The sequence below is a fragment of the Camelus bactrianus genome, chromosome 1 (assembly GCF_048773025.1).
Source record: "Camelus bactrianus isolate YW-2024 breed Bactrian camel chromosome 1, ASM4877302v1, whole genome shotgun sequence".
NCBI lineage: Eukaryota > Metazoa > Chordata > Mammalia > Artiodactyla > Camelidae > Camelus > Camelus bactrianus.
In genome coordinates this window covers 83,955,438-83,982,212 of record NC_133539.1, presented here as the reverse complement: position 1 = coordinate 83,982,212, position 26,775 = coordinate 83,955,438, and the positions used below count along the sequence as shown (strand labels likewise).

Below are 26,775 nucleotides of genomic sequence, written 5' to 3'. Positions count from 1 at the left end.
CACTCAGCATCTCAGCTTCGCGCCCCCAGAGCTTTGAACTGTGCCTATGAGCACCCGGGCTCTATCTTGATTTATTCTGCATATCTGTTAGCAAGACGCTTGCTAAGGTAATTACTTCTTCCCTTTACACCATTCCTGCTTATGAAAGGTTTCACAGGAGTGTTTTACTTTCAGGTAGCAGAGGAAACCTGTATGTAGACGTGCATATAACTCTGAGTTGATATTATATATTGCCAAGCAGTTTTATTTAAACATTAATCATCTAAGAAGCCTCACCACCTCCTTCCTCTTCCTGGACGCCCTGGTCCTCTGCTCCCTGAACAATATCATTATCCACAGCATCGTAACGAGCTTGCTGCCTGCAAGGGAAACAAACATCATGCACTCAGCAACACAACTTAAATAGCACAGTTTGACAGTAAGTCATTTATCTTTAAAAACAGTTATCGACAAGTTTTTCAATAATTTTTTAAAAGCCATAAAATATTAAAGATTCCCAATACACTTTTGAAAGACACCTTAAAAACGATAAAATACCTTTCAAACGATAAAGCGAGCACACAACCTGCTAGGTTATTTTGAGACATAAGCTGTCATTTTGTAAGCCAAAAGAAAACGTTGATTACTTTGAAAATTAAGTATTTGGAATTTAACATTCAGGTGGTAGTTCTGCCCCAACGACAGGAGCCGCTCAAGTTCACGGGCAACAAATACACGAAGCTGTTTTTAATCTGCTTATAAGAACCAGAGGAGGGGCCGCCCAGGCCCAGGGGGAGGCTACCGTGGCTGCTCAGGGTGCTGCAGCCGGCCCTCCCCAGGCCCGGCCTGCCTCTGCCGGGCCGCCTCTCCGGCGAGGAGCTGGTGCTGGTGGTGCTGCTGCTGCTGCTGCTGCTGCTGCTGCTGCTGGTGCTGCTGCTGCTGCTGCTGCTGCTGCCGAAGCACGTGCCCCTGCAGCCTCTGCTGGTGCAGAGCCGCCTGGTGCTCCCGCAGCCGCCGTGCCTCCTCTGCCCGCCGCGCTGCCAATCTCTGCTGTTCCAGCTGCTCCTCATACGGTGACTGGAACCTGGTAGCCGGCTTGGCAGAAGGATACACCTGGGGGACAGTGAGCCGGCGCTGAGCAAGAGCAGTGAGGCCCCCCGGGCCTCCCTTCACTGCTTCTCAGGACACACACGCAGAAGGCGGGGCTGGTTTATCACTGCCTGTCTATAGGGTGAACTGTCATCATACAGTAGGTCCACCGCCACCCAGTGCTGGACCTTCTACTTCGCGACTCTCTGATCTCCCTTGGCTTCTTTTAGCAATTGATCCTCCCATTTGCTGGCATTAAGGCAGATTTTCAGTGTGCTCCCTTCTCAAATGGAAGAGGGCACAGCAGAAGAAATCAGTTTCCAACCTTAATTAAATTTATATTCAAAAGGCTCTGCCGTAAGTGGGCACTTACTAACCTCAAGACTAACTGGGGCAATTTATGAGCTGAAGCTGAGGTGAAGGCCTCTCCACAAAGAGCTGAAGACCTAGGAAGGCTGACTAACTCTAGCAATGTGCTCAGGCTAAGCACAGCCAAAAAGGGGGCAAATTTTAGATTAGGCTGGAAAAGCAGAGAACCGAATTCTCTTCAAAGAAACCAAAAATGGTTGAGAAGACAGGGCCTTCTGATTAAAGGAAAACCTGATATAGAAATTCTTAAACTCTGCTTCCATTAAGCAATCTGCATTCTCTCACCTACCCCTGCCAAAGTAACATGAGCATGTACAATTCTCACCAAAGGAAAGAGGGTGCATGGCTGAGGGCAGTTAAAGCCAGTGGGGAATGATCATTCATGAAAGCTATGAAGGATCCAAGACTGGGAGAGGCTTCTCCATGCTAAGTTTGCAATAGTACAAGAGTGCACCTACAGAGGCCTCCGTACCAGCTCAGCCAAAGCCTCCAGCAGCCTGAAGTTGTGGAAAGTGTGAAGCCAAACAAAGCTTCAGGGCTATAAATAAAAGGTGCCCAGCATCCATGTAAAGGCCAGGTAGTCTATTGTCATGCATCACCTTAGAGGTTATGTAAGGTACCTCACCGCATTCAGTATTGCTTGCAGTTCTTTTAAGGTATCATTTATAATAATAATGGATGCTTTTCATAAATCGTACTTATGTGAGAGGAGAGTGCTCAGTAGGTGGAGCCTGAGCAGAGACTGGTAAAACACACTCACCCAGTGGCCTATCCTTAAGTGATAAGTTCAGCTTTTTGATGACTTAACCACCCGGAAGGTGAGTGTGCAAAAGCCAACATACGATTTGACAGTAAGTGAACAGGGAGGAAAGTACCTTTGAACACAGACAAGGAGTCACTTCTCAGCCTCAAGATGCCCATGGGACTTGAGCACAGACTGGGAAGGTGCCCAAGCAGGTGCGTGTCTAGTCTCCTGCTCGGTTAAAGGGGTGAGGCCCGGGTCTCCCTTACTCTGCAGCTATTGACAAAGATGATACATACACACATGGATACATACACACACCGTCTGCTCCTTCTCTGTTCCCCTATCATCTTTCTGAGGCCAGGTAGCTATGCTACCAGCACCACAATGGAATATTTAAATATGTGCATACACCACTTAGTGAAATCACCCAAACTTTACTGTAGAGATTGTCATACATGGGAGGGCGTTTTCCTTAATAAAGCTGACCCTTGACCAATGTGGGGCTGGAGGAGCTGACCCTCTGTGCAGTGGAGAATCTTCCCAGCACTTTCAGTTAGCCCCTGTATACAGGGCTCCCCCACTGCCTCCCCATTGGGGCTCCCCTGTGTGCGCAGTGCTCCCTCTGCAGATCCAACCAACCAAGGAGCCTGGAGTATTCACCATGGCGAAAAACCGTGTGTAAGCGGAACTGCGAGGTTCAAACCTGCTCGGTTCTAGGGTCAGCTGTACGTAAAAACAAAGCCACGCCTGCATCCTGGCTGACTGGCGGCATGACCTCATACCTCCCGAGCGGGCCCTTCCAGAAGGTTGGCTTCTTTGTGTTCACGCTGTTCCTTCCACTCCCGGTCCTGCTCTTCCGGGGACGGATCGTGCTCCTCCTCGAGATGCTGGGCCTGCCCGACCTGCTCCATGGCCTCCTCTTCCAGGGCCTTCCTGTGCTCCTCTTCCACCTGCCGTGCCTCGGGCTCCCGGGGCCCGGCTTCTTGCCGGCTCAGCTCTGCGGGAGCCCGGGGTTCTGCCTCCTTCTGGGTGGGAGGGTAAGGTTTCGTTTCTTCTGCTCTTCCAGGGACCGCTTCATGGTTCCGCCACACTTCGCTATTCCGAGACACCTAGGCCAAGCACATCACTGGAAATGACACTCTTCTATTTCGAAAGTAGTGATAGAATTTCTTTATTACCATGTCTACGGGGTTACAACATAAGCAAAATCCTGGAGTCTAGAAAGAGAGTCCTGACTGAAAAGCATGGCTGCCATGGAGTCACTTAACTCTTCTCACTGTGTAATCTCACCTACAAAATAGAGATAACAAACAAAATTTCATCGTGGAAGGAATACCATAAATAACCTAAAAGGAAAGCCTGTAAGTGACCACAACTCAGTAGACCCTGCCCTCAAAAGCAGTCTAACTGCTGTTCTCCCTTAGAATAAATAGGGTAAAACCCTCACACTTCAAATCATCAAATATTTACATAATTTTCTTCAGTATAAATTTTGCTTTCAATAATTATTTGGAAAGAGAAGGATAAGATCAAATTGAGGATGTTAGGTTTGTTTTTGTTAGTTAATATTAAAAAAAAGAATGCATTACTAATGGACATCCATGTTAGCTAAACCAGTGTCCATTAAACCAGATACAATTTAACATTTTTAATGTATTAAAATAGTATTTCTTTGTAAACCAGTAGCATTTCTTTTGTAAATATTTTGTATTGTTAATACAAAACAGAAAGCTCTGAACAACAACAACAAAAAATACATGTCTGTTTACAGAGAATTCTTCTAAAAGTGGTTGATTTAAATCATTTTCCCTTCAAGTTTCAGAAATTTCTATATGGTCTTCATTACTTAGAAAAGAGGGGCAAAAGAGAGAGGATATAATATCAATAGAAGAATGTGTCACTACCCCCGACCCCAACCTTCTTTATCAGAAAGAATACCTTCTTTGGTCAGATTGCTCTCCCATAATTGAAATTAATGTGAAGCCTGCTTCTTAAATAAGCAGAAACATAAATAAGAAACTGGATTGTATAAATCAATTAATCAAGGAAAAAAAAGTCCCTTCTCAGACATCCGAGGGCAACATTTAGAGGTGTAATTTTACCAGCCTAGCAAGTTTGAACTGACACTGCCCTGGCCTGATAGGAAATATCTCTCCGAAGAGCCCTAAGTGCTTTCACACGCCTGCCATTGATCTCCAGGGCATCCTTGTGAGAAAGGTTAGAGCAGATAACTATTATCTCCGCCTCACAGACAGAAAAACTCAAAGTCTGAGTCATTAAAAGATTAATCCAGTAAACTGCTAGTGAAACGGGGACAGAGAACAGAACCGGTTCCCAGGCCGGGAAGCTGGCTGTTTCCTTAAGTTAGGAGCGACACACCGATGCAGACAAAGAACACCCACGATGGGACAGAAGCTGTCTGGGGAGGAATGCTCTTCATGGACTGAAGATTCACATGAAGTCCACTCACATCAACTTAATTTTTCCCGTAAGATGATAAGAAGGAGACTTGGAGCAAGTCTTCTCAAACATTCATTGTTAAAAACAACTGTGTTGGGGGGGGGGAAGATAACCATACTTGCCATTTTTACCACACGTGTGATGGCAAAAACAACCTCGTAAGAATTAATGACAAAGGTGACACTACTTTTGATGATCCACTTGTGAGACATTATTAAGCAACAAGGCTTAATTTCTACAAAGAACAGGAATACAAAAAAGCGTATTCAGAGACTAGTACGTGTACTCTTGGCAGTTTTACGAAGGGCTTTTAATATAAACTTCGACATAATTCTGTATGGACCAAGTACTTCATCAAGTTCAAATACATTAGCAACTTTAATACTTGAGTGAGCTGATTATCACATAATATCCTCATGATCACTTAAACTTCTTACTCTACCTCCTGCCCCGGGGGAAAAAAAAAGAAAAACAAAACCTTAAAAAACTCAGACATGACAGCTGTCTTCAAACAAATATACCCACATGAAGAAAGACAAAGCCAGTACAGTCTTTCCCAGAAAACCAGCAGTCCTCAAAGTGCACCTCCCCAGACAAGTTGACTCAGTTAGAAATGCAGATTCTCAGGCCTCACCCAAATTAACTGAACTACCAACTGTGGGCTGGGGCCCGGCTGTGTTTTAACAGCCCTGCTGGGGACTCTGATGTATGCTAAAATTTGAGAACCAGTGTTCTGCAGGAAGAGTTGGCAATTTTTAGAACAGTTCACCTGAGGACAGCTTGACAGTGAAAGCGACCCCAACCACAGACACCAATTCGTGCCTCTTACCTCCCGTGCCTCTCCGCGTGACTGGTCCCTTGCTGTGCTGTCACCTTGTGGAGAACGCACCTGGGTAAAATTTTGCTGCTCTGCTTGCTCTGGTTTTCGAAAGCTTGGAATCCTATTCAGGGTATCTTTCAGTTGTTTATATTCTGCAACTTGAGTCTGCATACAAATTGCACAATTGGATGCAAATTGCACAATTTGAGGAGGGAAAAGGGTATCATTCATAGATGGTTCGCTGCAAGACTAGACAAAAATATTACACCTAAATGCAAAGTAGGAAAAATATGCAGGTTGTTTCCATGCATTAGCTATACTTACTTCGACATGCTTAATCACTTTTCAGCACATGCAAATTAGAATTAGAGTTAAAGGGAATGGAAAAAAAAATCTCTAAGACAGATGTTAGTTTCCTACGCTACATTAAACTAAGCCAGAATTTTTATAACTTTCTAGTATAAATATCATTAAAAGTAAGACAGATATGCAATCGGTTTTATGACATTAAAATCTATTTTAAAATTCCACAGTTATATAAATATAAGTGCAGATATCTTTACCAACATGGTCTGAGTCTTTTCAGTGCAAAAGATGTATAAGTTTAAAATAAGTAATTGAAAATATATGTGTATAATCACTCAGGCCACCTACTTCTCCCAGTCAATTTGTGCTCAAAAAGGGTCCCTTCCTCTCCAGAACACTTAGACGATATTGTGCTCCGCAGTTTTGGAAAGCAGGAGCATAGGCATGAAATGAAGCTGGATTTTTATTTTTCAATTCTGAATACCCTTTTCTTCTAACGCGATAAAGGCACTAATGTAGGCATAGGACTAGAATATACTATATATGTGTATCTTTGTATATATGTGGTAGGGTGTGTGTGTGTGTGTGTAATATTTTTGATACAAGAAGCTAGAAAGACAGGAAAAATCAAGTACTTTAAGAATATCACTAGACTGTTTATACCTCGCTCATCATATGCACCAACATCATTATCCTAAAACAGAAATGCTGTGTGTGTGTAAACACCCACTTACATAAACATATACCAAGAACACAGAAATCGCTTCTGAACGAGCTTCCCCGGACAGGGCCGCCTCCCTCGGTGTGCACAGCAGAGCGAGAGTGGAGGCTGGAACCCAGTCGTGCTCCTGCTGCCCAGCTGTGCACCTGCATGGCACTCTCCCCCTCCAGGAAGACGTGCCTTTCTGTCTTTTTCTAGTTCACACAGAGGCGAAGAGGTCTGCTTGCTAAACTGTCTCAGGGGACTGTTGCTTTATAATTTATACGAAGGTGTGCCATATGGCTAACAGCGGCCCTTAGCCCACAGACCTATCAAAACATTTGCAAACCAACTTTAGAGGTCAAAGAAAAAAAAATGGCATCCACATTGTGATTAAAAAATAAGACACACATTCTACCCCATCTTCTTTTTCCTCCTCCCAGATATAGCATCTTTGAAAGCAGCCATGCCGTGGTTCTCAAATATTAGCATGCATTAAGAATCATGTTAAATCATGGAAGGAGCATATTACAAATGCAGGCTCCTGGACTCCCGCCCTAGGAATTATAAGTCAATAGGTCTGGGGCAAGGCCCAAGTAACTGTAATACAGGGCAGTGTCCACAAATCCCAGCTTAAGAGTTAAGTGTGACTTTGATGTCAGGGGGACCTAAGCTTCAAGCTTGGTTCTGGGCACTGATCTCGGGCCAGGTACGTACTCTGTTTGATCTCACTTTATTTACTTACAAAAATGATACAATATTATTTAACTCAAGAGGTTGTAAATATTAAGCAAAATTCTGTATATAAAATTATGATGATAATCCCTGACAAACTGTAAAGTCTCAAATTCTACTCTGTTCCTGCTTTCTCCATCAATTACATTTAAAAATCAGGTTATCAGGACAGAATCCCATAAGATGATTTATGTGAAAAATGAAGATGCCTGAAACAGCATTTGTTGTCTAAGGAGATTTGGCAAAAGTTTTAAAATGGGGGTAAAAGAGCAGGAGAAAGTTGGAGGCCCCAACAAAAGGAGCCAAAAAGAGAAATAGAAAATTCTTAAGTTATCTGTATATATGTAAGTTAAATATGGGTTTTTTTCTATTACAAAACCTTGTCAGTAGTACTCTCAGTGTGCTTACAGCAAAATTTGTTTTGGGTCATCAACTGAACTATTTTACTTATATTTTTCTGAATTTTCAAATTGTTGCTTAGTGTAACATTTATGGCCATTATAGTACATAAAGTATTTAAATTGGTTGGTCACATTTTTCAGTGTCAAAAGTAGTTTCATGTAAAATACTACTACTTGGCAAAAACTTTATAAAGAAGGTTATGAATGTAATAACATCCTCTAAAGTCAGTTTAACTTACACACGTGTGAAGAATCACCACACAGCTACAGTTTTGTAAGGAGACACCCAGTCAATGACAGCTCTGAAAAGGGGTCCCACAGACACAGACACTGCAGCCTCTGAGACGGATCAGCGCGCAGCATATTACACTTTTAATAATTTTATAAAGACAAAAAATAACACATGGTCTCCTGGTAAGCACAGATAGTTGGTTTTTCTTTGCTCTTTCCTTTTAATTCTTCCAAGAGAAGAAAAGTGAAGACCAGTGATTAAGACATCACGGCGACTAAGGTGCCAGCCATTCCTATTCCTTTGCTTCGACTAGAAAGCTGTAAAGCATTCAGTGTGACGTTCCGTTAATAAGCTCTCCAACACTTGTATTTGTTTGTTTGTTCACTCAGAAAATATCTACTGAGGGCCAGCCTTGTGCCAAGGACTGTTCTAGGCTTTGAACAAATGAAGCTTACGACTTTTGTCTTTCCTTCTCTATTGACATGAGTTCTCTTCTGATTTTCTGTAATTTGACCAACAGCATATAAGCCTGTTCCCAAAAGCACTGTGTACAGGCTGGGAGCAAGGGAGGGAGGGGCAGAAGAGAAAGTCTGACAACAATTTATTTAGGTACCTAGCATCGTAAAATCCTACAGATCACATAGCAAGAGTCATCGCAGGTCAGGCAGTGGCAAAAGACCATGTATATGGGACAATCCCTGTGATTTAAGCAAATATTAAACTACTGCCTGTAGGAGCTGGTGGAGGGTAGAAACAGTCATATGCACCACACTGCCAGTGCCAAAAAAAAAAAATCGAAGGTTTATTTCATGTTTCTTGATTGAGTTTTGAAAGCATGCATGATCTTCAGGAAAGCTCTGTCTTAAGGAACTCAGTGAAGATTGGCTTGTAAGAGACTCCATGCAGAGAGGAATTCAGAAATGCTAAGCCGACTTTAAATAAAGAACCCAGAGGCTGCTACCCTTCTAACCTGTGCAGCAGCTAGCGCACTCTTGTGGTCTTCCAAAGTCACTACAAGTTGTTCATGCTCCGAGAGTAAATTCTTATGCTGTTGCTACACAAAAAAGAATTTTACATGTTGAGTTTTAACATTCTGGGACAAACTCCTCCTGGGCAGACAGTGGTACGGCCACCCAAACGTTGGTTGCTTGTTTGTTTGTAGCTGCAGCAGCATTTGTTAAGTTCAAAAATCTTTACAGAGGGAAGACTATGATGAATGTAATATTCCACAATCTGAAACGTGCTACCCAAATATCATAATCACATACAGTGAAATCAAAACAAAAAGGAAAATATCGTTCATTATTAACAAACCTTTGCAAAAATAAAAAGCTTACTAAAATGCAACCATCCAGCAAAAGAGTCATTCCAGTACTAATGGACATGTTGGGATTTCCAGATTATCATTTAGTTTACGATGCAGAAGTGGTACAAGTATTGGGCACGGTTTATGCAAAGCCCAAAATCACTGTGTGGACTGTCAAGCAGGTCAAGTGGGAGCGACTTTTAGAGTCACTCTATCAGTGGAGGTGGGGGCTCCGTGGTGTAAAGCAGGCAAACACTATTAAACCGTCAGGTGCTGGGTTTTCCTTTACCTTGACGTCCTGAAGCTGTGTGTGCATGTCCTGGTGTGCTCTCCTCAGCTGTCTGTTCTCTTCTCTCAGATTGTACACGGTTTCTATTTTAGAAAAAGGAAAATCATGCGTAAAGCCCTGGGACGTTCAGGCTCTTGATTCTATTCTTTTCACATCCAAATCCTCACATCACTTTTTCTAGGATTTGTTTTAAAGTTTGACTGTGCAGTATTTGGAAATTTTGTTCCAAATCAACGAAAACTGTAACGTTTGGGGATTGTGGCATGGATTCAGCTGGACAACCCACTGCAGTCTGGTTCAGTAGTTTAAATACTTTTAAATAAGCTACACGTTGTAGAAGAAGTTAAGGATTTTTTAATTACTCAGGAGTTAAAAGTGAAGTACTTATGTTAATACGCAAGCCTGCAGGAATAAAATGTAATGGGTAGGGTTCATCTAAGAATTTTAGTCTCTTCACAAATTAAAAACAGAGTTATGAAAAGCACAAACCGTATTTCTCAGAGCATGAATAATTTCCACAGTCCCCAAGAGGTATTTCAGTTACAAAGGCAACTCAAGAAATAAGAGACAGAGCAACACCCCATCTGCTGAAAAACTGTCAGTATATTTTCTTTCTCCTACCATTGAGTTCTTCATGAGTCCAAATTCTCCCTCCAAATGCTATAGGACAGATCTCTCCAGGGCTACGCTGTGAGACTGTAGCCATCAGAGTGAAGTCCTAAAATCTCCCCAGCCTCAAGCCCTACTGTTCTGGGAACAGCCTCAGCGACTAAAGATTCTAGACCCACTTCTCTTACCTTCCTGATAATTTTCTCACATGTTCTGTAATCGGACATCAGATGTTATGAACTGGCAGCCTTTGGGCCAAATATAAATTCACAAACTTTTTTTTTTTTTGGCCCCTTCAGTGTTGGCCTATATACAGTGTCTTTTGCATTTGAATAGCTGGCACCATTTAAAAATCAAGAATTTGCGTCTGGTAAGATCTGGCAACACTCAGACAATTCTCACATGACAGCACTCAGCAGAAGTTAAACGGTGGCTGGGGGGCCACAGAATTCATTTTCCAGTGGGAGATCCTTTCGAGAGTGAAAGGGGATGCTGTTGAGAATTGAGCGGGGACAGTAGCAGGAATGAGCCTAGACTGTGCTGGGCAAACCACCCCCAAAGTGGCAGCCACTCACTGCAGACAGGATTTTGAGTCTCCACGGAGGCTCTTGGCACTGAAGGAAAGTGCCAGTCACCATCTCTCCTCACATTTTCTGTCCGCTTTCACTTCATCATACTTCCTGCTTAGCCCCTGGGCAGTGGATTCGTGGCTGGGTTTGGGGAGAGATCAAGAATAAGGTGGGAAGTGTGGCCGGTGGTTGGGCTGCCCACCTCCATGTATTCATGGATTTTCTCAAAAGTCAAAACAGGACACCAGTGGCGATCCAAGAGGACCACTTGTGTGCCGCTGACTGGATGGGGCCCCAGTCTCCACACACGCACACATGCGCTTCAAACACCCAAACCTGGCTGACTTTTAAAGGAATTCAGTTTATAACCTTAATGGCAGTAGCTCCCGTGCCTTTGCTATGTCACCTTGAGCAAGTTACTTAACTTTAGGAGGCCTCAGTTTCTTCATTTGTTAAATCAGACTCAATATAATGCCTACCTTATAGGCTGCTATGAGAATTAAGTAAGATAACTGTTTGAAGAGTTGCACCTGGTACTGGCACATGGAAAACATCTGCTGTGTCAGCTGTCATTGTAACAGGATTGAGAAGACTCACCATCAAAGCTTATGTGCTGTCAGCTCAGAGCTACGCGTGTCCTAAGTTCTCAATTCCCTCCCGTATCACATTCATCTACCAATGGCTATTCGGACTAAATACTGCATGGCTGACCGCTACAGACCCGTGTCTGTCACAGTGTGCTTTACCTCACTATCTTAAGCTTTTCTCAGGGATCGCAATCAAACAAAAGTGCTGATGTGAAAACTGCTTCCTTATCAAAGTGTCATCAAGGGCGGTGTCAAGTTAACTTGTCCAAAGTCTCTCTGAGAAACTTCTTCCAAAAAGTAATTGGTACCAGAAATACTGTTCTCCATCTCGCTCCTTCTCTTACTCTCTCTCTGATTCCATCTCTGTCTGTCTCTCCCTCACCCTCCCAGGTATTGGGAGATTCTCTCTTCTGATGACAAGAGCCCTCTAACTTACTGTATGTCCCCTTTATCCTGGTCCCAGGAAGCTCAGACCAGGCCACCAGGCTGGAGTTACCTGAGCATGCAGGACTCATATACAAGTGTCCTCCTATTTTCCATGGTTCTGATTTCTTGTTAAAATTTCACTATACATGTAACTTGGTTTCAAAGAAAGGAGTAAATACACAGTGGACATAAGAAAACATGCCCTTTAGGGCGACTGCTAAAATTAAATTAACTAAATTACCACTAAAATTAAATTAAATTATGTAAAGTATACTAAACATAGGTTAGGTACCTAGAAAATTTTATTGCTCACTCCTTAATATAGCTACTTAACATCGGTATAATTAAATGTATTTACTCAGCTTAGCTCAAGTTTATAAACAGTATGTCCAATAAGCCAAACGTCACCTCCCTCACCACACACAGGTGTCGCTGCCCCAGGGTGGCAAGTGCTGCCTGGACTCTGGACCTGGCTCTCTCTTCCCTTCTCCTACCTTTGCGAGGACTTCCGGTGTCCAGTCTTTCTCCCTTTCTCTCTTTCGTTATCTTGACTCATCACCACCTGCCACACCACCAACAAGCCAAGGCCCCGACATGTCTACGTCTCTTGGGGACCATCTGACATCGGGCCCAACTCCATTAAGACTGCCTGAGCCCTCTGTAAACTGCCTCAACGGCTACTTAACGCCCATGCGCCTTTTTGTTGTAACCTATTCTGGCGGGGGATACTTACAGATAAAACACTGCAAAAAAAAAGTACAGAAAGGTCCAAAGGACCCACACAGCTTCTTCCTATGATGACATTTTATATAAAACCAGGGAATCACTTGGCACAGTACAAGCAACTCGATTCCAGAAGACCTTACTTGTATTTCACCCTTGTTTTTGGAAGCACTGTGTAACTTTTTAAACCAAATCTCACACTTCAAACTTATTTAGAATCCGAATAAGTGACTATAGAAGGTGCTACTTCCCTTTTCTAGAACTCACACGTACTCAGAGGTGATATATTTTGTTCCACATGACTGTGAAAATACCTGCTGCCGCTGCCGGTTACCGTGTACTAAAGGTCTACCGTGTATCAGTAACTGTTCTCTACGAGGCCGATACGTTTTATCCCATTGTCACAGATGAGGACAATGAAGCCTGTGGTGACTTACACAACCTGCCCAGGGTCACGTAAGTAGCCACTGAAGAGGCCAAGTCCGACCAGGGCAGGCGGATTCCAGAGCCTGAGCTCTTTGAAGCTACTACGAGTGACCCACAGGGAGTCTTTGGGCCGCGTGGTGACCTGCAGATGCATCGCTGTGAGGGGAGCACCGATGGCATTTCGTGGGTGGCATCAGAGATGCTAAATGTCTCGTAACACACGTACAAGGAGAACCGCCTTGCCCTGCATGGCCAACGTGCTCTGCTGAGAAACACTGAGTATTCTATTCTGTTTCCCCAAACAAACCCAAAGAGACAAGTATAAATGTGAAATGTCATAAAGAAGTAAGAAGTAGCTGGAAAGGACCACATGATAATATAAATCAATCACCAAGCAGCAACAACAACAAAAAACCCAAAAGTCTACTGTTCTACTCAAACATTAATAGGCTTATTCATTTCCATACAGACGGGCTAATTAGATTTCCAAACACCTTTTAGCTTAGAAAGCTCTTGTTCTTTCTCCTGCTGCAGCTGCAGGTATCTCTGCTTGTGGTCATTAAACGTCCTGCTGAAGTCCTCTCCTTGTTTGCGGTGTTCCTCCTCCAAGTCGCTGTGCTGCTTCTTCAGCTCCTCGTGTTGACTCTGCAAAGATGAAAACTTGAGCAAAGACGTACATGCTCTCAATGACACAGAATCTATCTCTAGATAGAGTAGCCTTTCTCTTGCAAGAAAGGATGTGCAAATGAAGAAGCAGGCTTCATTTTCCTCGGGTTGCTTCAAATTTGTGCAGCTCCCTTCCATTTCCCTTCCATTTCAAACAAATAGTCTGGGATCGTGGCCAAGGATAATTTTCTCCTTAATTTTTAACATTAATGTGAACAACAAGAAGTTGGAAGTTAGCATGAGAGATGAAAAAGGGTTGGCCCTGGAGAAAGTCCCAGGGACTCAAGTTACTGTGGAAACCAGATAAAGCCAATGGAAAAACTCCCCCTCTACGGGCACGCTAGACTGCCTCTTTCAATCTGATATTTTCCCAGCAACATTTTTTATTTCCCTTCTTTGATTTTCAGCCTTCCTGATAAACCAGTTTAAAGAACAGGGGAAAAAAGACTTTTTTTCCCTTTGGGGGAAATAATAAATCGACTGTTTATAAATGATTCTTACTTTAATTACTCCTGATTATAATACTAAGCTGTAATCACAATATAGATAAAGTCTACAGCCTCCAAATGCTTAATGTGAAAGGGTGGTCTCCTTTAATTCGTGTATTGCTCTCTTGATAATAGGAAAGACTCTGGTTTCAATAAAAAGCATATGCCCTACAGCAGGAAAGACAATATCGAACAAAAAGCTGGGGGCCGGGAGGTAAGCGGTGGAGAGGGTGCGTAGTTTTCCCGTTGTGTGGGGTGCACAAGGCTGCTGCTCATCTCTTCTGGCTGGACAGAGATAATGAATCTCTCTCTCTCTCTCCCCCTCTCCCCACCCCTCTCTCTCCCCCCCCCACCCCCCTTGTCTCTCCTGACATAGAATGAGTTTTATCCAAGAACCAAGGAAGGAGAATCTTTAAATATAAACTGTGTTCCTCTGGTAGGTAAAAGGACACCAATTTTAAACATTAGTAACACGATGGAAGCATTTTAATCCTTCTACTGCCTCCAGTGTGTCTAAGATAAAAGACAGTATCTAAGGAAAACCACTCTGAGAAATGAGACAAAAAAACAAACAAAAATCCTTAAAAGATAAAGAACAAAATTAAACATTAGGTGATCAGAGAGCCCTGATTTATAAGAAAATACCATATTACAATACAAATCAACTTTCTGTTAACTTTCCTTACTGAGTTAATCCTTTCCTTCCTTCATGAAGAACAACTTTAAATTACTCACTTTCAACATCTGATGTTGGACATTCAATGCGCTGTATCTACTATTGGAATCTTGCTGTAAATTAAAAAGCAAATAGTTAACACAAAGATAACATATCTGGCTCTTTTGCTAAATAGAACTTAAAGCTCTTAATAGAAGAATTTCACTCATTTCACTTGTGTAAGCTAACATGAATTCTAAGCTTGAACCAGAATATTTCTAAGACCATCTCCTTACTTAACAGCAGAAATGAAGTTTCAACATTCCTGTAAGTCTGCTCGACTTTAGTAATGAAAAAGCTGGACATGGAACTATGAAACAGTGGCTTGACGGGGCCCTTAGAGGTGATTTACTCCCTCTCATACTCAGAAGAAAAACAGGCCCAGATGCACAGACACAGCACCACGTGTGGCTAACACACAGCGCTGGGTGGCCCAAGGGGAGGGGGAGATAACCCAACAATGGCCAGGCCTCACAAGCTGAGTATGGCTCCAGGGAGGGGAGAGAACAGGCGCTTTCCTCCCTTGAGATTCAGTGGGTAAGAAATTCTATGTATGTTACTTTACCCCAATTGGACTCCAGCTCCCAGTGAGAGACAGAAAGAGTAAGCAACAGGCCGAGAGCAGACACTTGCTTTAGTAGTGGAGCCAGGACTGAAACTTGAGCCCATGCCTGCGGCTGAACTCCGTGCCCCGGCAGCACGTCTCCGTGTGTCGGTACAGCATCCTCATGTCTGCACCTCACCGGTGTCCAGTGCAGTCCTGGGCAGCCGTAACCAGTCAGTATACAAACAACACCGGAAAGTGTTCTCTCCCCACACTGCTGTGTTCTCAGTGCCCCAGGCCTTGCTTCACCCCATCGCCAGCACGAGCGCAGCCTCGACTATTGCTTTCTTTCATGATCTTGCAACTTCTAAAGTGAACTGCATTTTTGCTTTATCACTTTATTTTATTGCTTTACTATTTTACTTTAATTTGTGGTAAGTTACGTTATAAAATGCACAACAGAATGCACACAGTTTTGGTTAGGGCTTTTAAAAGCAAGTAAGAGCTGAAAGCTGACAGCCTCCTACCTATTCAAAGAGCGGACTTCTCAGTTTTAATACTGCAAAGCGCCAGTGGTTTATATGCTTACATATTTTTCTTAGAGTAAGAGAAAAACTTGTTTTTCTCCAGTGAATCTGGACTTGAACATTTTTAAAATGCCAATATCATTTATTCACTTATTCATTCCAGAATTGTTTTTGAACATCTGAACATGTGAACTCTAGGCCTGGTAACTGTGCTGGACTTTACACAGTAATGCCTGTGCGAGTGACAGCAATGTCATGCAAAGGCAAGTCAAAATCGGTATCCCATTCTAGAGCAAAGAGAGACCACAAGTGAATAAGTAAGTAAAAACCACCTTCTCTTTATTGTTGAACATTAGGGCTATTTCCAGTTTACCACGATTGCCAAAGTATGATAAGCAAAGAAAGGTAGGTTTTAAAAACACAATTTTTAAGGGCTTTCCTCTCGGAATTTTTTGGCGGAAGGAAGGAAGGAAGAAATGTATTTCAGCCCTGTAATCCTAATCATCAACAGAGTAAAGGATTTTGTGACTATATTTCCCTCTCTTTCAAGTTTCATGAAATAAAAAATTAAGAGAGAAAAAAAACTCACCCTTCCCTTATTTAGTGTTTCTTGTGCTTCTAACTTATAAACCAGAAAATCTAGAAAATACAAAATGGAGAAAAAGAGCATAAGTTATTCCTTGTGGAATTTTTAGACATCGAAAAGAATAAAGGCAAATTTTATTCAGAATTTTAAAAATGTTTTAGGTTTAAGACGATCCACTTGGTGACTTATACACTTAACTTTGTCTTTTAAGGCTTTAGAAAGAATTGAAAAGAACTACTATACAGTCTTCCTCTTTACCTTAAAGCTGTGAATCTTGTATCAACAAAATCCACATCATAACCAACTGACTGAAAGTGCATTTAGAATGTGTACACTGTGACGAGCTCTCCTTGAGATCAAGGACGGAAAAACATCTAAGGACAGAGATAACTTACTGCTGGCCGCTAGGTGGCACATGGAAATCACCCAGGACCTGAAAAGTTTCACTCCGTGGAAACCATCCTTAATGCGCTTAAAGCTTTATTATCCACTAGATGGCTCTATAAAATCACTCTGCGATTGAAGACAAGGAAAAATCCAAATCCTGTCAAAGCATTTCAATGATCTTAAACTTCTCTTCTTCACACAGGCTTAATCCAAGGGTCAGCAAAACATCTTAGCCCATACTGCCCTCCCCTGTTCTCCCTCCTACCCGCACTGAGGTAGTCAGACGGAACACCTCACTTAAACCTCGAGACTTACCACAAAACATGAAGAAAGAAAAATAAGAATGCAGGTTACTTCAAATCACAAGTGATATGAAGTCCATGCTTTATTGAAAACTTCTAATAAAAATCAATAGCATTGCCTAATACTTGTGCTAAATGTTAATTTTTCAAACCAAACCAACTGGTTGGTGCCAATAAAGCCTTTATCACAAGACAGAAAAACAGGTGCACAACCTAAAAGGCATCATCATATGAGATCGATTCATTATGTATAAATGCAGTCATATGTACATGTATATATAATATTTGTCATATTCTGGACAGTGCATGCTGTTACTTTCCTGGGTATCTGTGGACAGAAGTTCTAGGTGTTAGCAACGTATGTAATATTCAAATGGAAAGGTGTGTGTTATTTTTGAAGTAATACATATAACCAATATATGAACAACCTCAAAGCAGCACAAACTGAATGACAGATTCTAAATCCAATCCTGAGCAGGAATTATTTTGTTGCACAATGTATAGCATATTGCTTGATATCTCCTTCTCTGTCCACGTATGAAACAGACTTTGGGTGAGTTGAAAAATGTGTTAGACAAAAAATAGTAAAGCTAGTACATGTTACTTCAAAGAAGAGTATGATAAAAAAAAAACTTAGAACACCATTTATATTATTTATTTACCTTCCTTTGCTTTTTTATGTTCAAGTCTTTCCTTCTGCAAGGATTTCTCTAATCTTGATCTGTGTTCATACACAACTGGAAAAAAAAAAGTTAAAACTCATCTTCAAAGAATCAGAAATTCTAAAGTAAAATTAACATCAATTTTCAAAACAGGAAGAAGTCAGTTTAGAGTCCTTTCACAGTTAAAATTAAAATGCAGGCATTACTTAAGTTCCACTTCCGAGTAAAAAATAGACAGACTAATAGACATAATTCTGGGCCGACTCCTGTGCAGTCTGCGCCTCTTTATAGAACCAACGCTGTGGAAGAGGCTTCCACCTTCTTGGCAGCTCCTTGTCCTCTTGCTTCTGGAAGGTGAGTCTCTGAGGTTCTGTGTCTCTACTAGACAAGCATGTCCAGTCTCATGACTTCAGTTCCCATCAGCGCAGCATTTACCCCCACATCTGTATGTCTAGTTCCCACCTCTCTCCTAGGCAAGAGGAGAGCATTTCCACCCAGATATTCCATACGTACTACTGAGCCAACATGAGTGGAGTCTGAATTAAAGCTGCTTGAGTCAGTGAGGGAACGCGGGCAGCATACTGACGTTGGCTGAAAGAGGCCACAGAAACAAAGGCAGAAGGGACCGTCCCCATGAAAGAACCTATAGCAGCACCCACAAAAGAACAAGTTAGGCTTACATCGGTCATGGCAAGAAACCAAAGGCAAACTGATGTCAAGCTGTAGGACCTTCCCGAACTTCATCAACCCTACCTACCCAGGCTACTGAAGGAGACAGAGCTGCCCAGCGAGCGGGGGAGGGAGGGCAGATGTGTTCTGGGGAAAACAAGGAGAAGCCTATCCATCCCAACTCCCCCCCCCCCCCCGCAGGCCTCACGTCTGCAGCAAACAGGAGCTGCAAGAGAGGGGGAAGCTTTACCTCTAAATGAACAGAATACGTATCAGCACACAGGACTCGACCAGACACGATACTTACTAAACCAAGACTGTGCTTATGGATACACGTTATTGAAAGATTTTTTTTTTTTTTTTAATCTGAGAGAAGCTAAAAAGCAGTGAAGTCTGTCCTGGATGTCATGCAAGGACAGAAAAACTAGCCCTGGAGAGTGGTTGGAAAGGGAAGAGGAGGAGAGAATAAAGTAAGTTTCTAGTGTGCCCTTTAATCCTGTTTGTTCAGCATTATGGTCACATATGATCTCATTCCCTGGCAGGATAAGCCAAGCCGGTTATTTGGTTCTCTTACCATCCCTTGCTCCCCATGACCACCTACGATGGAATTTACTCGTCAATCACTGACTGACCTTGTACGGTACAGACAACTGCCCAACACTGCTGGCCGCCCAGAGTTGCCATGGTTGCAGCAACTCCCCTCCCTGACGTCTGCTTGCTGCTGAAGGACTCCCCTGTCCCTCCTCCACCCTTTCCCCACTGCCACCCCTGCCAGTTACCAGCCATTGCTGTCCTCCCTCCAACACGGCCATGTCTCCAGGGTAACTCCCCTTCTTCCCAGCACTGCAGCTCTCCTCTGGCCTTCCCACACAAACCCTCCATTCCCAGGTCCGCGTCTAGGACTACCGCAGTGCCCGCCTCTACTCACACCTCTGCTAACATCTCGCCCACAACCCCTGGAACGCCAGCCACCACCCAGACTGGTATGGCGTCGTCCCCTGACTGCTTTTCTGCCCCAACTCATCTTTCCCCTCATCTCAGCTTCCCTTTAATCACTGAAATAACCCTTGCCCCATTCCCTTTCTCCATTTGGGTTCCTATTCTATTCACCAGATGATCCCTCCCGCCACCCCCGTGCTGTTGCTATAAAGGAATTAACTGCACTCCTGTTAAGTACCTGGCTTTGCAGTATGAGTAGAAATGCAAAGTGAAGAGACACGGATCTTGGCCCCAAGACGCTCTAGTCCAACACAGGAGATAGGTAATTTTAAGTAATTAGAACTAAATGCATTTGGCATAATAGAAGTATATTTAAACCCAGGGAGAGAGAGGGGTAACCCTGCGTGGAGGAGGAGTGAGGGAGGATTCTCAGGGTGGCACTCTCTTAGCTGGCTTTGAGAGTGAAGAGCAATTTGGTAGATGGGAGCACTGAGGAGAAAGGCACTCCTGGAAGACATCACAGGGACAGAGGCAAAGAGGTACTGAAATTGGAGTGAAGGTAGTTTTGTTCCAAAAAGCCTGGTTCAAATCCATTATTGAGAAATGAGATTTTTTTTCAAACATACATGTGCACAGTATATGTCTCAGCCAATTTGTAAAAGCCTATTAAAATCAAGAGGCTCCTTGGATTGGTACTAATACTACCATCTTAAATGACATTTGGAAGGGGGGAGGCAAAATAAAGATTAGTGCTACAGAACCTCACTAAGCAAAGCCCTGAACTGTGTGCTCATAGCCTTTCAGAATTTCAGTCAGGTGGGGAAAACTTGCAGGGAAATAGATGAATTACAGAGTTATTATGATTCACAAAGGCAAGAAGAGGATGCCATGGGAACACCTAAGCTCCCCAGCTGGAAGGAGAAACATTCCCTCATCTCCAGACCACTGGCCAAAGTTCCCACGGTCTGGGTAGAGGGTCCCAGGAACATCACCGTGCTGGTTAATAGGAAATCTGGCTGCACTAATTGGACATCTTATGGACAATTTCAGCTAGCACGTGCCTTATTTTCAAAGAAAGGAAAACAGGTAAAGTAGTCAAGATCTTGCTCTAATGGAACCAAAGTGGCAGCAGAGGTCCCAAGTCTAGGGTGCTCCTGGGTGGAGGTCAGGACCATGAGGGGGAAACAGCTCCAGTCCAACAACACCCAAGATAAAAACAGAACAACAACAACAACAAAAACAGCAGCACAGCCTAGAAAACGTATGTGAGGGGCTGCTCACCACCCATCCCCAGCCACCTCTGACCCTAAATAAAACTAATATTGTGGAAGGGTAAGGATGGAGAGAAAACACTGCATTTACAAATTACAACCCTGTGAAATTCTTCTTGACTTATTAAAATACAGCAGCAATCACTGTAAACTCAGGGTCGTAAACTGAACATTATGTGGTACTCGGTCATCGGGTGATTATCTTTGGTTTAGGAAGCAGAGAACTCATCAGCACAACTTCATCTTGGAAAAGGGTGGGGGCTCCACCACCTACACCAGGCGGAGAGGGAGTGTGGGGCTGGGGGAGTGTGGGGGGAGCTGGTGCACGAGCTTTATTCTCTTCCCTGCGATTCAGTTAGGAAGAGAATGTGCCAACAGCTGGTCCAAAGTACACACTGACCAAACTGAATCACACAACTGTCTTTGACAGTTTTCTGCACAATAGTTATTTATATGTTCAACATATTAATAGCAGTGTGTCTCAGGAGCCAGAAGATCCTAGAATATGTGGTTAGAAACTTTAATAAGACACCTGAAGAGATGCTATACAATGTCCACAAAGAGGCAATCAGGTTTATCGATTACAATCCACATTCAAAGGCCCTGGGACATCTGAGACGTATTCACCAACACATAAAATGGTATCACTAATAGCACGACCTAAGGCAAGAATAATATGGTTTTTGCAAATGCAGCAGAAAAAAAGATGTGGCAAACAGAAATAGAGGATATATGTAGAAACCATGAGGTAACTGTACAATTAATATGATCTGACTCAGAACTGGTCAAGTCATTATTAGAGTAACAGCTTCCAGTCCTGACGTATAACTTTAGAATTCAGAAATGCTGTGAGGGTTGGAGACCGTCGCCAAGGAGGGAGGTGCGGGAGCGGAGCAGCAGGGACCCATGGCAAGGTGGAGAAGAGCTGTTCTTCGTCAGGCTTAGGAAAAGGAAAACAAGCCGAAAAGGAGTCTTAAACTATAGGCTGAGGAAACCACATTCAGTAAAGTGAAGTGAGAGTAAAAATTAACCCTTAGAAAGGAAGGGAGAAGGAAAGAGGCTGGCGATAATGTCCCGGTTGAGGGTACAGACGTCCCAGATCATTCCTTACGGGGCGAGTGGCTGAACTTCCTTGTACTTCTGTTCCCTTACATGGTGCATGGGAGTAACACTAATGCCCATCTCTTTGGGTGGATGTCAGGGCTAAACGGGTTAATATACACCAAGTGCTTCAAACACTGCAGGGCACAGAGTAGATGCTAGAAAATACTAAAATATCTTTTCAACTATCTGTGATGGCTTAAAAGTGCCAGACAAGGAATCAGGTGATTCCCTGAACCCCTTCAACCCTGAAGTTAAAATCTAATAATAACAAAGTAATTATACACACACACAGATCTCGAGAGACACTTGAAACAGCAATGAAATATTGGTCTCAGTTTCCTTTTACTTAAAACAATTCCCCTAAAAAGAAGGATGTTGTGAATAATCATTCTAACAGCTTAGTAAAACCTATAAGCGTATTTTTAAATAAAAGTTCAAGGACAGTAAAACAGACCAGATAGAATTTTTGTGTTCTTACTATCTCTTCTAGAAAACTTCCCTATCGATGAGCACACACACAGACCTACACTACCCTTAATTTTTTAACATGCATTCTCCAGGTTTTTGAACTGGTGATTTATCTAGAGACGTTTGCTGTTTTGCTGAAAAGGAGGATTGCTAATCAATCCTTGTCCCTACCTCTATTTTTCTATTTCTATTCTGAAGTCAAGGGCATCAGTCAAGAAAAACTAACACTGCTAGAACCTCTGCAACAAAAAAGGTATATAATGAATATTTTCAAAGCACCAAGCAGGTTCAAGGGAAAAAAAGTATAAAAATAATGGTTCAATCTGGCCTTCAAGATCGTTAATGCAGACCAACACTGCAGCAGGGACAGGATGTGAATCACAAGAACTTGTGAGACAAAGATGAAAATCCATAACACTCAACATCTCCCCTGCTTACTGACAAAGAGCTTAATATTTTCCATTCAGTCAAGACTGGAAAGAGTTTTTATTTCCCCCTTAAAGCACTTGAGAGTTTAAAAACATGCCAGCTTCCCCCAGCAATTTTCCATTTTAACTCTTACTTCCATCCCTCTATCTGAAAGAAATTAGCTGTATACATCCACTTAGGAGTAAAATACACATCTATTACATTTCAGGGCAGACTCTTCCAATCCAGAAAGAAAGCAACACTCTAAATTTAGACAGAAAACACTGTAAAATGTTTTAACACCTTAAGCCAATAGAGGACAGCATTTCTTTGGCAGCCTGTGAAATTCTGCTTTCAGTCCTGACAATAACACTTTTATCTTTACTTAAAAACAAAAACAAACAACTGAGTCTTGGTATGAAAGACACCCAATTCAACTTGAGAAAACATTGATTTTTGAGGACCTTTATCATTTTACAGGTGATAAAAATTAAGATGAACAAATCTGTGCCTTTGATCACTGTGGCTGAAGATTTTAAGTAGGATAGCAACAGATGACAAAAAAGGAAAACAAACTGAAATCAATATAGTTCTCAGAACACAATACTTCAGAAGTTTTGTTTTATTTTTGTTTTTAGGCCTAAAATTGTAGACATTTATTACCTGTTTAAGAGCAGTTTTGGGTTGTGGTTCTAACTGGCTAGAAGAGGGGTGGAGGCCCACCACCCTCACCTCCGCTCAACAAAGAGTCAGAAATTAACACCAAGATACCATCACGGATACAGTTTCCCAATTATCCTTCCCTCCTTCTTTCATAATTTCACCTCCTAAGAAGTCTGAGAAAGAATAGCAAAGATCTTAGAAAACAACCCACATAAAGCAAGTAAAAAGACAGAAGAAGGGGGACAGTGATGACCGTTTTGAGGATCACACTGGATCCTCCCTCGGCCCTGGGAGTGAGCAAGGGCCCCCCTCAGGCTCTTCTTCAGTGTCTCGGCCGCCTCTTTCCACGAGGTCTCCCCTCGATCTCCGAGCATCGTATCCTCCTGACTCCAGTGGGACCTCTCACAGGTAACTCGGAAACCTCAGGTCCAGCTTTGGCTTCTCACCTCATCCCAGTTTTGCACCTTCCAGTTCAAGTCAACCTTGCCAGTCCTCTCGACAACTTATGGCTGCATTTCATTATTAATTAAGCCTGTCCTGTGGTTGGTTCCCTCTGCTAAATTATAGATTCACATCCCTGGCCTGGGGGCAAAACCTTCCAGAGGCTTCCCGCCACACCCTGAGTGAAACCCAAAGCCCTTGAGATGCCCTGCCCCACCGCCCACCCTGCTCCAGCCACAGCAGCCTGCGTGTGATCTCCTGAACAGGCCAGGCCAGCTTTCACCTCGGCACCTCCGCTGCTCCTTCTCCAGGTTCCTGCCTGACGAGCCCCCTCACTTCCCTCTGATCTTTACTAAGAAGATACCGTCTCCTCAAGTCCTTTCTTGGACAGTCGATCTAAGATTACAGCCTGCTTCCCACCCACACCACTTCCAGTCTCCTTCCCCACTTTATTTTTCTCCTTAGCACTTAACTTTCTTTACTAGATTTTTTTTCTTTGCTTTATTTATTGCCTTTCTATCCAACTAGAATATAAGCTCAATCAGGGCAAGAATTTCTGGTTTGACTTATTTCACTGCTGTATCCCTGGTATACTGAGTAGTAGGCATTTCGTAGATAATCAGTGAATGAACGAACTATACGTGCCAGGAAGGTGGCGAATGGCTACCTTTTCTTTCCTTCTCTTCTATAAGTACCACTACTTCAGTTCCAATCCCCCAGTTCCTAATATCTAGTATTCAGTAATACTTGTGCAATGAATGAATGCATTTAGGAGATACTTCATTCTCTCCTTCATTTGCCTGCCATCCTTCAAGTCGCAGCATTTTTTAACTGAATTTCTGTATCTGTTGGCTCATTAGTACTCATATTCCCAGAGAAGAGACAGACAACAGAACAGAGATGAAATATAAATTTTTCTGTTGATGTATATAGGCTCATATGATTAGCATTAGTTAAACCATAGCCCTGAAATATAGAAGCTTTCAGAATACTGAGAGAAAAGAAGGACAGTCTGACTAGGCATTTTTCTACTGCATGGCAATTGCAGTTTTTTGGGGGTTTTTTTTGCACAATAAAGTTCCTACAATAGTTCATGCAAGTGTCTATTTTAAGTTTGAGAATTCATACAGCTTATGAAGTCATTTAAATGGAAATTTTAACCATGGTTTGAATTGGTGCTTAACTACCTTTCCTATTTTGGATAAAACTATACCCAGGCTTTCCCTCATGACACTATCTAACTGAGATCTGGCTTTTTCAAACAAGTATTAACATTAGCTGACATAAGATGCATGTCTTCACACAAGTCTCTTTTTGGCATTTTTTCAAGTGGTGGGCTGCTAATAATCATTCTTCTTATTAGATGAAATCTACTCAATCACTTTTCTCTTAGCTGCTTCGAGCCCAGCAGCATTCCAGGCACATTGGGAGAGCCTTCAGGGTAGGATTTACTCTCATAAAAGGTTCTGATCAATACATTTGGGTTGAGAGAGAAGGTTAGGACAGGTAAAGCGGTAAGAAGACAACTGGAGATCACCAAGGTGAGGGGAACCAGGCTGACGGGGCGCCCTGCTGAGCCCGCAGATTTTCACACACAGTCTCTCAGCAAACCAAGAGGAAATGTACCCCCCGTCCCATGAAAATGCGGGACTCTATAAAGTAGAAGTTACACTTCTCAAAGGAATGAATAAGCACATATGAGAACATATGGGAAACTTATGTGCTCACAGTAATAGAAGTAAACATTATTCTAAAATTGGATGTATAGAAATAGACCCTCTAGAGTAATATTCTTAGCTAGCAATCAGATTTCAGCTGGACAGCATCACAATATTTCAGGAAATAATGCATGAGGGAAGAAAAAGACGGTTAGGTTTCTGGTCATCCAAAATTGACGCAAGTGCTCTTCAGATGGGCTAGAATATGCAAAAGCACACTGGTTTTATAATGGGAGTAAAAATTTCTGCATAAACTTTTCAAAATCGATGTGCTTGAACCAAACATAGAAGACATTTAATTTTCTTAAGTTATCTGATTTTTTCTTGGGAATTCACCTCTATGGACACTTTGAGTAATGCCAGCAAAGAGGAAAAAACCTAAAATCCAGTACTCAAGTATCAACTCCTAAAAAGTTTTTATATGGTATAAACCTGTATCTCAGAGAATACCCACAACACAGGCAGGATGAGCTGGGCTGAACTGGCTTTTCCTTCAAATCATCACAGCAGTACACGAGCAACCCCATCTTCATCCAAACTCTCTGTATCAAGTTTTCACTCCAAAATGTGCAACATATTTTGGAAAAGGTTTCATAAAAATCTGGCTTATAAAGAGATGCTATATAAGGTCTCTTATCTGTTGCATCCTGAATATTTCATTTAACAAATCAAACAAGTATTTACTGAGCATTTAGTATATGCCAGGCATTGTTTTGATACTTGAGAATACATCGTGAGCACATAAAAAATATCTGCCTTTGGGGAGCTCATATTCTGCAGACAGATAGAAATGATAAACATAACTAATAGTATATTAGAAGTTAGTAAATGTCATGGGTGAAAAAAAGAAAAATGTGAAAGAGACTGGAGGTGTGGGAAGGATGGGTCAGGTTTCACTTTTAAACACGGTGGTCAAGTCAGGATTCACTAAGAAGGAGACACTGGAGCCAAGACTTGAAAAAAGTGAAGGAGTTACTCCAGATACCTCAGGTTAAGTGTTCCAGACAGAAGGAACGGGCAATGCAAAGGCCCGTTCTACTGTGCAAGCATACCTGGGATGTTCTAAGAAAAGGAGAGGGACTGGAAGAGTCGAGGTGGAGAGAGCCTAGAAGGTCAAGGGTGAAGGTGGGGACAGGGCAGATAGCGACAGGCCTTGTAAGACCTCATGAAGACTTGGCTTTTATTCTGAGAGAAATGGGGAGTCACTGGTGCATTCTGAGCAGTAACATGGGATACTGACTTTGAGTTTAAAATAATGATCAGTCTGACCACGTGGGTGCAGAATGCAAGCAGGAAAGCTAGTTAGTAGCAGGTGTCTGCAGTCATCCAGGCCCGAGTATGACAACAGAATAGGACCAAGTGCAAGTTGCAGCCAATTCTGTGGTTAAACTTCAGGTAAGCCCAGTGCGTGTAACCAGCTGAGATGGGGAAGGCCACCATGGACTA

At 42.6% G+C, this 26,775-nt stretch overlaps 1 protein-coding gene across 5 annotated transcripts in view; it reads right to left on the bottom strand.

Moving 5' to 3' along the window:
* Positions 1 to 26,775, bottom strand: part of GOLIM4 (golgi integral membrane protein 4) — a 71,786-nt gene that overhangs the window by 13,678 nt on the left and 31,333 nt on the right. For 2 of the 5 annotated variants that reach the window (XM_074368273.1, XM_074368259.1), the window contains exons 2-11: positions 17,649 to 17,723; positions 16,301 to 16,350; positions 14,661 to 14,714; positions 13,266 to 13,416; positions 9,432 to 9,514; positions 8,807 to 8,890; positions 5,472 to 5,627; positions 2,965 to 3,291; positions 782 to 1,092; positions 277 to 359 (exon numbers count right to left, since the gene is read on the bottom strand). In XM_074368273.1, the coding sequence (XP_074224374.1) occupies positions 277 to 359; positions 782 to 1,092; positions 2,965 to 3,291; positions 5,472 to 5,627; positions 8,807 to 8,890; positions 9,432 to 9,514; positions 13,266 to 13,416; positions 14,661 to 14,714; positions 16,301 to 16,350; positions 17,649 to 17,723 (1,374 nt within the window). The remainder of the gene's footprint in view (positions 1 to 276; positions 360 to 781; positions 1,093 to 2,964; positions 3,292 to 5,471; positions 5,628 to 8,806; positions 8,891 to 9,431; positions 9,515 to 13,265; positions 13,417 to 14,660; positions 14,715 to 16,300; positions 16,351 to 17,648; positions 17,724 to 26,775) is intronic. The other 3 variants (XM_074368264.1, XM_074368285.1, XM_074368282.1) reach the window with 3 other exon arrangements.